This window comes from Gekko japonicus, unplaced genomic scaffold (genome assembly GCF_001447785.1).
Source record: "Gekko japonicus isolate JY-2015 unplaced genomic scaffold, Gekko_japonicus_V1.1 scaffold635, whole genome shotgun sequence".
NCBI classification, from domain to species: Eukaryota; Metazoa; Chordata; class Lepidosauria; order Squamata; family Gekkonidae; genus Gekko; species Gekko japonicus.
This window is the reverse complement of record NW_015161422.1, coordinates 475,918-490,279: the sequence shown is the minus strand read 5'-3', so window position 1 is coordinate 490,279 and position 14,362 is coordinate 475,918. Positions and strand designations below refer to the sequence as shown.

The following is a 14,362-nucleotide window of genomic DNA, read 5'->3' as shown; positions in this document are numbered from 1 at the left end:
AGGTTTGAGAAATATCAGAGAAAAGCAAGGAAACCCCCAGGGGTGTGCAAATGCACCACGGATGCTATGGGGATGCGGGAACATAAACCACTTCCCAAAAGCATTGAACTAGGAGCAGATAATCTGTGTGGAAAACACCCATGAGTACCAGAAATGTGGGGGAGCAACACCAACCAGGAGGATAGGGAAGATGATGGCAACCAGGAAGAGAAGGAAGAGAGACTGGTGAGTTGGAGGAGGGGAAGTAAGAAGGGAAATGGAATACACCCACCCCCAGTTCCTTTCCTGTACTTATCTAGTGCATGACAAGTATGTTACAATGCAGTTCTTCAAATTCTGGCACAATAAGATACCAGGAAGTAGATTCAAATGAACACCTGCTGTGTGGTAGCTGTTTAAAAATCAGCCATGTGTTAATCCAAATAGCTGTAACTTTTGCTTAAGCAGAACAAAGTTTGAGTCCAGTGGCACCTTTAAGACTGACAGTTTTATTCATGGTATAAGCTTTTGTGTGCAAGCACACTTCACCAGATACAGTGGAAAGAACCTCCTCAACCATTAGCTATAGGGGGTGGAGTAAGGGTTGTTGTCAGGGAGGACCATTTAGAGACAAGATGCATAAGTACATGCCCAAGCTGGAGGAGGTAAAAAAGAGAGCTCTCTCAGCCCCACCAACCTCACAAGGTGTCTGTTGTGGGTAGGGGAAGGGGTTGTAAGCTGCTCTGAGACTCCTTCAGGTAGTGAAGGGCGGGGTATAAATCCAATCTCTTTCTCCACCTTAATGAATCAGGAAGGGCAAGGCAGGCCAGCTGTCTCTCTCCTCAGCCACTGGCTCCCGGGAGGGATCAGGAGGGGAGGGGGGGACCTGGAGGGGGGGACTGGGAGAGGGGCATGTGAGAATTTGGGAGGGGCGGTGCCCTGTATGCCCCACATTAGGTAAGGCCCTGCCCTAGTTCTGAAACAAATGTTGGCCTGTATCCTACCATTTTGCTTAGCTAAGTTTGGAGCCTTCCTCTAGCCTAAGGAGCCAACTTGAGTGGCTCTTTCTCTAGTGGAGAAAGTTGGAGGCTTGGGGAAGGCTTCAAATGTTGTTGAGAGGAGTGTTAGGATACAGGTCATTATCCTGTCTTGAAATATATTTTAAAAAATATATTTTCAAAAACAGGGTTAAGTATGAATCTGAACATATGCAGTTCCTTTCAAAATAAAGTTTCAGTTTGGACAAAGAATGGACCAAAGTCACAGTGACTTTCCTCCCCAAAATTATCGCACAAATTCATATTCAGCTTGTCTTTCCCACTGACTGGGAATGACTTTTCAGCCATCCAAATCGATATGACTGATAGACGGGTTCTAGAAAGAAAGAATAGTATCTTATTATTTAACCAGATGTGACAAGATATTATACATATATGTTTGTCAAGACCCGATATCCTTGGGTCCCGACTCCCCAAGTCATCTCAACAACCCCAGGGGCCCTGGACCATCCCTGAGGCCAGAGTATGTTGCAAAAACCCCATCCTCACACTTACTGAGCAGAGAGGAGGCAGACAAACCCCCATCCCCAGTATGGCTGCAGAGCAGCCAGCCAGGAGCAAAGGAAGAGTGGGTGGGGCCACCTCTTGCAGTCGAGCAAGAGACATGGTGGGAGACCCAAAACAATCTATGGGGGCCAAGGTCAGTCAACTTGCCAGAATGGGCCCGGGGCTGGGAGAGCAGCCCTGGGTGATGGGAGCAGTCCGGGGAGCCGGGGGGACCAGCGGCAGCCAGACAGACCCTGCAGGCAGAGGCAAGCGAGGCGAGGAGGATGAAGTGGCATCACATGGAATTCCAAGGACTTCTGCATTTGCCCCATGGCTTATCCAATTTCTCTTTCTTACTGCAAAAGTAAGGCAATCCACAGGATCAGGATTGGCTTTTAACTCCTGTTTTTATGGCAGAAAAAAACTTTGCATACATAGAAACAAACAGTATCTCAAGGAGCCTTCTATCACATTGCTTTGTGACTGGCTGTAAAGGCCAATTCTTCAACCTTTTCGTTTTGATTTGGTTTTCAGCCATTTTGAGAACTTTATTTTGGGGGAAGAATTTAAAAATAGGTTCAGCAATCCACCAACCAAAAATCCCCTATATGCACAAAGACCCAGTTTTTTCTTCTAACTAAACAGGCCAGAAATAACATCTGAGTTTCTTTCCATGCCTTTCTTGCCATTTCCTGCAGTCAATAAGTCACCTTTGGTAGTTTAATAATCTTAAACCCAACCTAATTACTTGGGATTCTTATGATGTAGAATCCCACAGCTCCTACCTATCACAAAGGCAGCAACAGATGGCCTTGAGGCACCTTCTGTATCACTAACAGCAAAATCCTTTTCCTCTTTAAACTACAAATTGTTGTGTATTTATTTTTAATTTGAAGTAGGTCTATGTTCTGGATCTCACAGGGCACAAACCAGCACACAGACACTCCACACAAATACATCGGCTCTCCTTTGCCTACCTTATTTTTCACAGATCTTACCTGAGATTTCCCAAACAATTATCTGCAAAAGATAAGCTGCAGTCCTAAAAATACTCTCTGGGAGTAAGTGCCACTGAATAAAATGTAACATACTTTTGAACAGACCTGCTTAATATTGCACCCTTATTCTGTCATTTGGCAACAGAAACTATCTAACTCATTTCCACCACACTTACAGATTGCAGGTTCCAAAGTCTGACTCAGACAAACACAGTTGCATCATACTACTTTAATATCCTCTCAAGGATGAAATGCGGAGACGGGTTTAAAGAGATGGGAGGCTAGAACTGCAAGAATTAAGCTTGATTTACTGTTGATCAATCTAAAATATGTATTTGAGGTCTGTCTAACGGCAGACTAGTTTAGGATTGCTCTGATTCCAAAACATCGCAATATTCAATTCCATAATTTCCACTGGCTGCAAACACTTCTATCTTACATCTCTCAGTATGACTTGCACAAAATGCTTTATTTGGTCTGTTTATTATCATTACCTCCACCACCATATCATCTTTTTAACTTTCAGTTTAGATAATGTTTACAGGTCGTGTAATTCCAAATGATTCCCCTCATCTCCCACTCCCCAATCTATTTCTCCCTATACACACCTCCACTATTATTGTACAACTAAAACCAAAATCTAGCATAATAATCAAATTAATATTTAACTGTATACACAGGAATGCAACCCAGGATTTTATCTCCAAAGGCTTTGCTTAATTAAACCTGATGTCCTGATTCAGAGAGAAAGAAATAAGAATTTCATTTCATCCAGAATTTTAGGTAACTAACACCACAGTTTTTCACGCAGATCATTTGTAAAGCTTGATCACATGCTAGTTGCCTGGTACACTATAATAAACAAGGAGGCCTTGAATATTGCAGGTACCTCTAAGCATTCTGGGATATCTCTTGCAAAATCGTTTCTTGGGGGCCAAGCTGGGGCCGGTTTCTTTTCAGAGAGGAACTGCAACCCCTGAACTTGCTTTAAAATGGTAATAATGATAATAATAATATTAATGTTTGCATCCTCCCTCCTGATCTCGAATTAAAACCATCGAGCGACACAACAAAAATCCCAGCGTCTGTCTGGGCTAGAAGCCTGTTGCAAAACGGTTCGTATCATGGCAGAGCTTTGCAGTCTCATGCTAAGCCACCCTTCGGCAAAGCTGTCACTTTCAGCTCCTAGAAGGCAGCCAGCCGTACACACACACACACACACACACACACACCCCGGAGAGCACTGCCTAGATCCTTCCCATCAAATAGCAACGCCGCCCCCATCCCCCTTCCAAGCCGCCGCCGCCACCGCGCGATCGGCCAGCCTGGATCATCCAGGCAACGAAGAAATCAGGGGGCGCCGGGCAGGTCCCAGCTTCCGTCGCTATGGGAAAGGGGGGACGTGGAACCCGTGTCTTCCACTCTCCTTTTTAGCATTCCTCCCTTCCCTTCAGACATGAGAGTCCAGCTTGGTGCCCTACGCCCACCCGATGAAGCCAGGCGGCATCCCTGTAGCCGCAATCGCGACCCCCCCCCCCCCAGCCTTACGCTCGATGGGGGCTACCCATCTCTGCGGCAAAGAGACTGCCATGATTCCCCCCTTTCCCACGATCCCTGGATAAGAAAAGCGGGGGGGAGGGTCCGCTCGTACCTGGTAGGGGGGGATGCGAGGATGCTGCCGGCCGGCCGCTGCGGCTGGGCGCGGGATACAGTAGCAGCGGGAAAGGTGGCAGAGATGCTCAGGCGAGACTGCCGCTGTTGCTGCTGCCGCCACCACCGCACGGCAGTCTCCGCCTCCTCCGCCCCCTCCTGCTACTGCCTGAGTCTATCTGTGTCACAGAGAGAGAGAGAGAGAGAGAGAGAGACTCTCAGACAGATATACAAAGAGCAGGAAATGGCTGCAGCCAGTGCGCTTCCTGAGCTCTGTGCTGAACTCACCGCCTCTCTCCCGCTGGGGAGAGAAACCGACCCCCGTCCCCTCCCCGCGCAAAGCCTTCCACCCCATGCAGCTACTCCCTTCCCGTCAGGCAGCTGCACCTGTTCATCAGACAACAGGGACCCATTTGAGTCGACTCCTTTCTGTTGTCATAAAGAGGAATCTCATTTGTTGACCTCTCTGGCCTCATAATAAAAATAAGAAGGCTACCATTAATGCGGTGGAATTTCTGGTTTATCCCTTGAACAATTGGACAAACTTTTGAACACAGTAGATGAGGAAGACTGGCTGATTTCCTCCCCCCAAGTGGGAAATATTCATCCCTCCATAATACATTATAATGATCGGGTATATTTCTCTTGTGCCAAAGTAAACTGTGTATGATAAATATTGTTGAGAAAAACTCAGAAATCTGCAGAGGAAATCGGAGAGTTTTAATTTTACATATTTGTAACCATTTCATTGTTAGCACTGTGCCATGAACATGCAATTTTGTTATGCTTTCAGTCACTGAGAATTAAAGGGTGTTACCCACAAACCATTTGAACCAAGGTATTTAAAATAAACCAGTTATCTTTTTTAGGATTCCCAGCCTCCGGGTGGGGCCTGGAGATCCCCCAGAATTACAACTGATCTCCAGATGATAGAGACCGGTTGCACTGGAGAAATGGGCTGCTTTGGAGTATGGATTCTATGGCATTATACCCAAGGCTATTTTTGGGCAGGAACGCGGCTGGCTCCCGAGTTGGCCACGCCCAGCAGGAACTCATTTGCATAATAGGCCACACCCAACAGCAGAAACTCATTAGGATTGGCTACATTAGGGGTGTGTGGCCTAACATGCAAAGGAGTTCCTGCTACAAAAAAGGTCCTGGGTTTTGTCAACAAACAAGGTAAAGAGAATAAGAAGCAAAAGGTGGGTGTGGCTGGATAACCACACTTCTGGTAACATGGGGGTGCGGCCTAATGTACTAATGAGCTGTGCTGTCAGGGGTGTGGCCTAATATGCTAATGAGTTTATGCTGTTGGATGTGGCCTATTATGCTAATGAGTTCCTGCTGGGCTTTTTCTACAAAAAGAGCCCTGGTTATACCCCCTGAGGTCCTTGTCCTCCCAAACCCCACCTTCCCCAGGATTCATCCCCAAATCTCCAGGAATTTCCCAACCTGAAGCTGGGAATCCTACATCTGTTATCTGGTTCAAATCTCCACTCTGCCATGAACACTTCCTCAGTGATCTTAGGCCAGTCATATGCTCTCCATCTAACCTACTCCATGTGGTTGTTTAGAGGATAAAATGGAGGAGAATGCTGTTAGGCGCTTAGGTCCTGTTGGGGTATAAATAAAGTTAATTAATTATTTAAAGCAAATGGGGTGAAGATATTTGTATACTGGTGCTCATGTGTATAGAACTCATAAGTGCAACTATGACTAAAGTTTTGAAGGGAATTTTATTCATATAAGGGAAAGGGAATGAGAATTAGTAGGAGAGGAGAGGAGGAGATTGGATTTATACCCCACCCTTTACTACCCGAAGGAGAGCGGCTTACAATCCCTTTCCCTTCCCCTCCCCGCAACAGACAACCTGTGAGGTAGGTAGGTGGGGCTGAAAGAGCTCTTTCAAGAACTGCTCGTGAGAGAACGGCTCTGAAACAACTTGTAACTGACCCAAGGTCACACCAGCAGCTGCATGTGGAGGAGTGGGGAATCAAACCCAGTTGTCCCAGATTAGAGTCTGCACTCTTAACCACTACACCGAACTACAATTTTATATGAGTATCATACAGTATAGAGTCCCATTGTTTGCATACTTAGGCATTTCTAAACTGTTTCCCATTCTGACTCATTAGGTCACATCACTGGAAATTGCTGCACTTGTCCTGTTCACATATTACGGTGAATGCACATATATCCTGCATGTATATGCATACATCTGTTTGTAAGAAAGAGCCAACAATTCTATCAATGTATGGTAGTACATACATAGGCACACACAGCACTTTATGCAAGGTATGTTTTATTTTCCTACATGGAAATGATAAAAGAAATTTGATGTGTATGCACTAGCCTTTCATCTGCTCAGGACAGCACTGAAGCATTGATTCAGGGAAGGACAAGGATTCTCATTTAGAGCAAATATTGCATTGAGTGGGCCTTCAATTATTGACAAGGAATAAAGCAAGATACATTGTTGAGGCAAATACTACCCTGCACCTTCTGACTTACTAAATGAAGCAATGCCTCTTGACTGGGGAAAAATGCAGACTTTGATCTTCTTTCATGGCTCTTCTGGCAGAATAATACGACAGTTGCTAAAAAGTTCAGACGGAACCTACAAGAAGGAAAGATTCATCTCACCATTCCTACTTATTTTTGATTTTCAATCACACAGGGGCACCATGGACAGAACAGCAATGCAGCAAAGAAGTATAATATACATATAACAAATAATGCAATGAAAACTGCCTAAAATGTCAGTAGATAATTAGGCCACTAGACACTGTTTGGAATACATAAAAGTTCCTCCATTTTAATAAATGGGGGATCCTATCTGCAGTAATAGAAAGTTTGCCAGCAACATATTAAACCTTTATTTCTTTTAAAGTAAAATATTTAATTCTTCAAACAACAGGGAGGATTAAAGCAGCAAGGAGCCTTGATTTTTAGCTATGCATCTCTCCCTCCCCTTTCCTTAACATTGAAAAGTTCCAGGGGCAACATAGGTCGTCTGTCTTTGAAGGAGAGAACATTGGAGATTTATAATGGATTGAAAGTCTCCGGTGACATGGACAGAGAATCTGAGGTCATTCTAAGTTTACAGAGAGCTCTGTGTTCCATTCACCACTGCATTTCTGAGGTATGTGGTCTGGTTTAAAAATAACACCAGGCAAAGTTCTATGAAGTTGGCAACATGTTTAGCCACATTGAAAATGCACATATATGTGATATTATCACACTAGGCTTTCATGACCCTGATGTACTGTCTGACTGAATCTCACATAGGTAAAGACAGCCATCTCCACACAGGGAAATTTTCTTTGACATGCCTATTATCATGTATAATCAGGTCTATACTGTTTTTATTACGATTACCAGCTGCACAAATGACTAGTTTTGCTAATGTTATTATTGCTGCTGCTGCTGCTGCCAACTATGTAGTAATATTTAGTGGCAGTAGCATACAAGGCTAGAATAAGGACAATAACGGGGAGGAAAGGAACTGATGACAAGTAATACAGGTGGCATAACATGGATTAGTGATTTATTCAAAACATCTATAAACATGCCATTCTCCCAAGGTGGATATCAAATTAAAACCACATGAATCACAGAAAGTTGAAAATAACTTATTATGGTCCCGTTCACACAGAGAAGTTGCCACGCTAAAGACACAGGTGATAGGCGGATTTTCGGTGTGCGATCACGCCGCAACATCTGGGAAGCGTAGTACAGCCATGGCTAACCCGTGGCTTCTTGCCAAAGTTGTGGAGTAAAAAACTACCACATATGATGTACTAGTTTCCGGAAAACGCGGGGCAAGGGCGGGCGTCTGATCACGTTTCCACTTGAATCCCATGGCATCCGGCGCCTGTCCATGTCCCGTCGCACACTGGATGTTTGGGTTTTTTTTAAGTCTCCACAGGATGCACACAAACGATCAAGCGCATGCGCAAACTTCGGTGTGAAAAAAATTCCCGTTTGCCACGGAAGCGGCGCCTAGTGATTGCCGGTGTGATCGCGCCACGCTGCTTCTTTGCAGTGCTGCAGGATAGCCGTGGGACCTCGGCCTCGGCCTAACCACGGCCTAACCACGGGACCTCGATCGGGCTGCCACGCATTACTTTGCTCTGGGGCAAACAGCTATGCTTCCCCCCTGCATTTTCTGGCCCGTGTGACCGGGACCTATATTAGCCAACAAAAACCATATAGACTCCAAAGTCTCTAAAAAAGTCCTGTCTTTTCCGCCCTTTTTTGCTGTCAAGTTGCTGTTGGAAAGCTGTTCCATAGGGCTGGAGCAGCTACAGTGAAAACCCACTGGAGAAGGGGCAGCTACAGAACAAACCCATGCAAAGACTGGAATAACCAACAGTTGTTGCTGTGCCGAGCAATGTTGTACTTGGGCTCTCATAGTGGAAGAGACGATCCTTCAGATTTGTGGGCCCAAAGTTGTAAAGGGTGCCTTGAATTGGACTTAGAAACCAGTAAACCAATGCAAGGATTGCAAAATAGGTGAATTATGACCCCTGCACCCCACCCTGATAACAGAGGGTTTGCCTCATTGTGCACCAACTGCAGCTTAAAAATCATCCTCAAGGGCAGCCATTACATAGAGCGTGTTACAATGGTCAAGTTTTGAAATTAATGTTATATAGACCAGTGTGACCAGTTTAGCATTCTCCAAATATGGGCAAAGCCTGTGGGCCAAATGCAGCTTGTTAAAAGCACTTTGGGCCATTGCAGATGCCTGACATTGAACATACAATGCATTAAAATGAGTCAAAAAGACATTCATTGAAATTTCTGAACAACAGGATCCCACAGGGGCTAAAATCGAGTTCACTGGAAAATTCAGGCATGTTTTCAAATGGAAAGGATGAGCTTTTGCAGTTTGCTGAAGTTCTTGGTATAATAAATATTGTCGTAGGAATACTTGTTGAGAGATACATAAAGCTGATCCAAAGCAAGGTATATTGGCCGCTATCATTATAGATAGGAAGATATGATCACACATCTGTTACCATGTGGCAAAAGGTATCACGGATCCGATCTTCCCAGTCAATCTGCCGGACAGGCTTTTCCCTGGCATGTATTATGAAACTGATAAAAGCACAAGAAAGAGGGACACTCCACAAAGCAGAATGAAAGGAAGCCAAACCCAACAGACAGAAGACAGGTTTATTAACAAGATTTTCTCCAAATTTCCCAACAAATTTTGACATAAAATTGATACACACACACACACACTGAATTTAATCATACTACACATTTCTCTGTATCTACAGTTTTCTCAAGTGTAAATGAACAACTGTACACTGCTAAATAAGTACATTCATCTAATCTGAAAATTGCACTTCAATTTGTTAGCATAAAGAAGTTTCTTTGTCCATATCCTGACCATACTTGCACATTAAATTAGCAGATAAACATCCTGGACTATGGAGTAGATATTTTGTTGCTGTTAAAAGAGCAGAAAACAGGTTATTCCTCCACGTCAGAAAGCTTATGTATGATAATATGGGATAGCAAGAATATAGCAAGAAGAGGATGCGTAAGACAACATAACTTTTTAAATAATCTATATCAGCATTTTAAAAGCTAGTGGTTCCACAAAATACATGACTTTACAGAAAAAAATCTAGCTCTTTTGGGCGGACACTTAGAGGCATGTGACTGTCATTTTGTAATTAGACACTGGAAGTTTAAGATATCCCAATATGCAAAAACTTGTCAAAGATTACCTCAATAACAAATTCTGTACAATTATTGACCCTGATCCAGGTGTCAATAATCAAACACAAGAATAGGTAGCCATGAATGCCACTATGAATTTCTATTTGTTTTAAAAGATGCCTCCAGGCAGTTCAGTGTGGCTTTGTGTGGCTGGAAGATGGACAACTCCATCAGCTAAGTGGACAGAAGGCCACTAACGCACATGGGTATGTCTTGCTCAATTATAGCATTTATTTCAAATTTGTTACTTTGGGGCTATCTAACAAAGTTCCAAATCCATAAGGTGTACAGAAACCTTACTGAATGTGAACATGTACTCTGAATTATTTTCTAATACTACTGTACAACAATCTGTGACCAATAAATATTTTTTGTAACTCCTGTAAGTATAAATATGGCATTGCTCTCTGGAACACTGCTATAACTATCAAACACATTAGCACAGAAGCAAGTCATGAGTTAGGGGGTCAAAATAGTGTGTCGTATAGCTGGACATCGTGAATGAACAAACAGCAACAGAGCTAGGCCAAGATATTTTGGTAAATCAAGCTGAAAATCTTATATGCCCCCCCCCTTATTACTCTGTAATAATAAATTAAATAAATTACAATTGGCTGCCCTTAATGACACCCAACATTATGGTATCCAGTTTATTCTGCCTAATTCCAGGCTGAACTTGAGTAAGAGAAGTCTAGTGATTAGATGTCCTGGGTGGAACATCCACCTATAGAATTTAACAGTATGGCTGATGGTTGACAGCTGTTGCAGACCAAATAGATGTCACAATGGAAGAAAAAGAGTGCATGGCCTTCTGTCAGATAATGCGGAAACCATTATGATACCATGCACCATTTCCCATCCAGTTCATACTTCATATCTGAATTCTACAGAGCTCACAGACTAAGCTAAACACACACCTCAGTATAGTCTTAGCAATAAGCTAGATCCACAGGCGCATGAGATATGCCAGAATTCTTTCATTAGGCTTCATTAGGTTTTAGGTATGAGTCAGCTAAATTCTTTTGCCCTTGAGAAACATGACGTGCTATCATGGGACATGCAGAAAGGCATGTGAAAAACTACAATGAATCAACAAGCTCAAATTGCTACCAAAATGGGGACCCCCTGCAACGGGCTTTCAAGGCAAGTGAGAAGCAGAGGAGGTTTAGCATTGCCTTCCTCTGCAGTCTTCCTTGGTGGTCTTCCTTCCAAGGACTGACCCTGCTTAGCTTCTGAGATCTGATGAGACTGGGCTACACCATATCACCTTCCCTCCCACCATCCATACAAGTGAAATTCTTTTTCATTACCACATCTATGGATATTATACTTCGGAATTAACAGGAGATAGACTATTCCTGACCCTCCCAGAGAACAGTTTTAGTCCCACCTGTCGCTGTTTTGTGACCCATATGATCTGTTAATTTGTGCAATTCTCTTTTAAGACGACTGTGTTTCAGATCTGCTGTAAAAAATGCTAGCTGGATATTCTCTTTCAGCTTCAAGCAGGTTTGAACGGTGGGGGTCATGTTTCAGCTCATCATCATCTGGAACCCTTTTCGATAAAGGAAAGGTCTAATCTTTGTAAACAGTGGCTAATCACTTCACCTTAATTGCCTGTATTATTAATATTCCTGTGTGATAGGAAGAGAATGCTCAGGGATCTCCACTGAGTAATCCACCAAATTCTCATACCATCTTGAAAGCATCTGGTGCTATCCACTGTCTCAATCGGCAGCTGTGAGATCAACTCTTGTAAGAACTTCTGTCCCAGGCTGGCTGTCTCCAGAAGATTCATATGATGAAAAAGTCTGGTTGACACATGTATAAGAATAGGCATGTTTTTCATATGTTCTCAGTTTCGGGAGCTTAAAAAAGCTCTTTAAAACACTGGCTACAGATCAGAGTCAGAGATTTCATTGAGCTGGTAAAGTAGGGTAGAGAAGGATGGTCTGTCGTCCTGCTTCTGAAGAGGAAAAAGTGAACAAAAAGCCACATTAAATACTACTTTGCGAAGGCCAGTAGCAATTACAAAACAATACTGAAAACCTCTTGAAGCAAACTAAAACAGTATATTGTTGGCATGGATGTGTAAACAACAGGCTGGAGCTCATCTATGGAAAGAGTCAGATCAAGGTCAAAACAGATATTGAGATTCAGATTGGGGCTGCACAGGGAAAGGTACGGTAGTTTAATACTTTCCCTGATTTTACCTGTTGGAACTGCCTCCAGTGTGCTCCTATTAGCCATAGAAGGAAAAAGACCATGGGGAGAAGGGTCCAATAGGTAAATTCTGCAGGAACAGAAAGATTAAGCCTCCCTCTCCTTTCCCTGTATAGCACCAATCCAAATCATGGCCATACACACTGCAATTATCCTTTACAAGTAGCTGGTAGATCTTTGTCTCATCTAGTTTGACCTTCAGTCTCGTATTGCCAGAAAGTTCACTTTCCTTGCTCAGGTAGCAAATGATACTCTCCCTGTCTAGCCAGCAATAAACTTGATAGAAGAAGTAACCATGAAATGAGAAGACTGCAGGGCAGCTTCTTTCGTGAGTGTGGCCCCATGTCAGCCCTGTAGCTAGATGATTTGGGGGGGGGGGGAGGGGGGCACAATGTCACTTCTAACATTGTGCCCTTCTGACAAAATAAATGAATAATAAAATAAAAATAGGAGTGCTCTCCTAGCCCCCCCCCCCAAATCTGTGCATATGTAGGGTTGTTCCCTGCCTGAACAACTGCTGTTGTACCCCACCCCATCTTCTTCCAGTGCTTCCCTCCAATGAATCCATGCAGGACACTGGCAAAAAGATTTTACAAAGACCACTGAGTCAATATTGATGAAAAATTAGTACAGCCTCTGAATCCCCCAATCGTTTGTTACTCAGCCTCTCTGCCTCCTCCTCCTCCTCCTCCTCCATCATCATGGACTGCCTCAACTTAGCATGGCAGGATGAGTCCTCATCAGTGGAAAAGAACAACCCTTCCCCAAAGCTTGCCTTGGCAGATTTTCCCCATGAAGCTGGGGTCTTAGGATCTTCCCAAAGGACCCTGAGCCAGCACTGATACTGCCCCCTGAACCAGCAGAGCCCTCAGGCCTGGAGGCTCCATCATGGACCTTCATCCATGGTCTCCTGAAGTACCCCAAGAGTAGAGGAGGGAACCAGCGACACCTGTAGGGAAGCTTTAGGGGTGTGAAACACCACCTCCCCGGTATTGTTCAGGTTCAGGTATACTGAACGCAAAAAATATCGGTATTTCCCACTATTCCCAAATCCCAATACTAGTATGGTATTCAGATTCGGTAAATATTAAAGATTGCTGAATTTTTTTGGCTCATTATACTCTATGGGGGACCATTATAGTCAATGGTCCTCATAGGATATAACAGAGAATTGAACTGAGGGTATCTGGGGCTCTGTGGGGGCTATTTTTTCAGGTAGAGGCACCAAATTTGCAGCATACTGGTTGTTGTTGTTGTTCAGTCGCACAGTCGAGTCCGACTCTTCGCGACCCCATGGACCAGCTCCCGCCAGGCCTTCCGGTCTTCCGCCATGCTCTGAAGTTTGCTCAATTACCATAGTTCAAAAGAATCTATTCTTCGGCGCTCGGCCTTCCTTATAGTCCAGCTCTCGCAGCCATACATGACTACTGGGAATACCATTGCTTTGACCATGCGGACTTTTGTTGGCAGGGTGATGTCTCTACTTTTTATCATGCTGTTTAGGTTCGCCATCGCTTTCCTCCCAAGGAGCAGGCGTCTTTTAATTTCATGGCTGCAGTCACAGTCTGCGGTGATCTGGGATCCCAGGAACGTGAAGTCTGTCACTACTTCCACAGCTTCCCCTTCTATTTGCCAAGGAGTGATGGGGCCGGATGCCATGATCTTAGTTTTTTTGATGTTGAGCTTCAAGCCCACTTTTGCGCTCTCCTCTTTTACTCTGAGCAAGAGGCTCTTTAGATCCTTTTCACTTTCAGCCATTAGAGTGGTATCATCTGCATATCTGAGGTTGTTGATCTTTTCCCCAGCAATCTTAATTCCCGCTTGTGATTCATCCAGGCCAGCATTTCGCATGATGTACTCTGCATATATATTAAATAAGCAAGGTGACAGTATACATCCTTGTCGTACTCCTTTTCCTATGCTGAACCAATCAGTTGTTCCGTATCCGGTTCTAACTGTCGCTTCTTGGCCCTTATACAGGTTTCTCAAGAGACATGTGAGGTGGTCTGGTACTCCCATCTCTTTAAGGACCTGCCATAGTTTGTTGTGATCCACACAGTCAAAGGCTTTAGCATAGTCAATGAAGCAGAAGTAGATATTTTTCTGGTACTCTCTTGCTTTCTCCATAATCCAGCGAATGTTGGCAATATGATCTCTCGTTCCTCTACCTCTTCGAAACCCAGCTTGTACTTCTGGTAGTTCTCTATCCACGTACTGTTGAAGCCTAGCTTG

The 14,362-nt window shown here is 44.0% G+C and overlaps 2 protein-coding genes across 2 annotated transcripts in view; both read right to left on the bottom strand.

The window, feature by feature from the left end:
• The window catches only part of LOC107124835 (cytoplasmic FMR1-interacting protein 2), a 119,186-nt gene extending 114,936 nt beyond the window's left edge, over positions 1 to 4,250 (bottom strand). Inside the window, exon 1 of the mRNA XM_015428342.1 lies at positions 4,173 to 4,250. The gene's annotated coding sequence lies outside the window, so the exon portion shown is untranslated. The remainder of the gene's footprint in view (positions 1 to 4,172) is intronic.
• A 7,551-nt stretch (positions 4,251 to 11,801) lies between these two features.
• ITK (IL2-inducible T-cell kinase) overlaps positions 11,802 to 14,362 on the bottom strand; it is a 59,008-nt gene continuing 56,447 nt past the window's right edge. The window contains exon 17 of the mRNA XM_015428316.1: positions 11,802 to 11,873. Coding sequence (XP_015283802.1) covers positions 11,802 to 11,873 — 72 coding nt within the window. The remainder of the gene's footprint in view (positions 11,874 to 14,362) is intronic.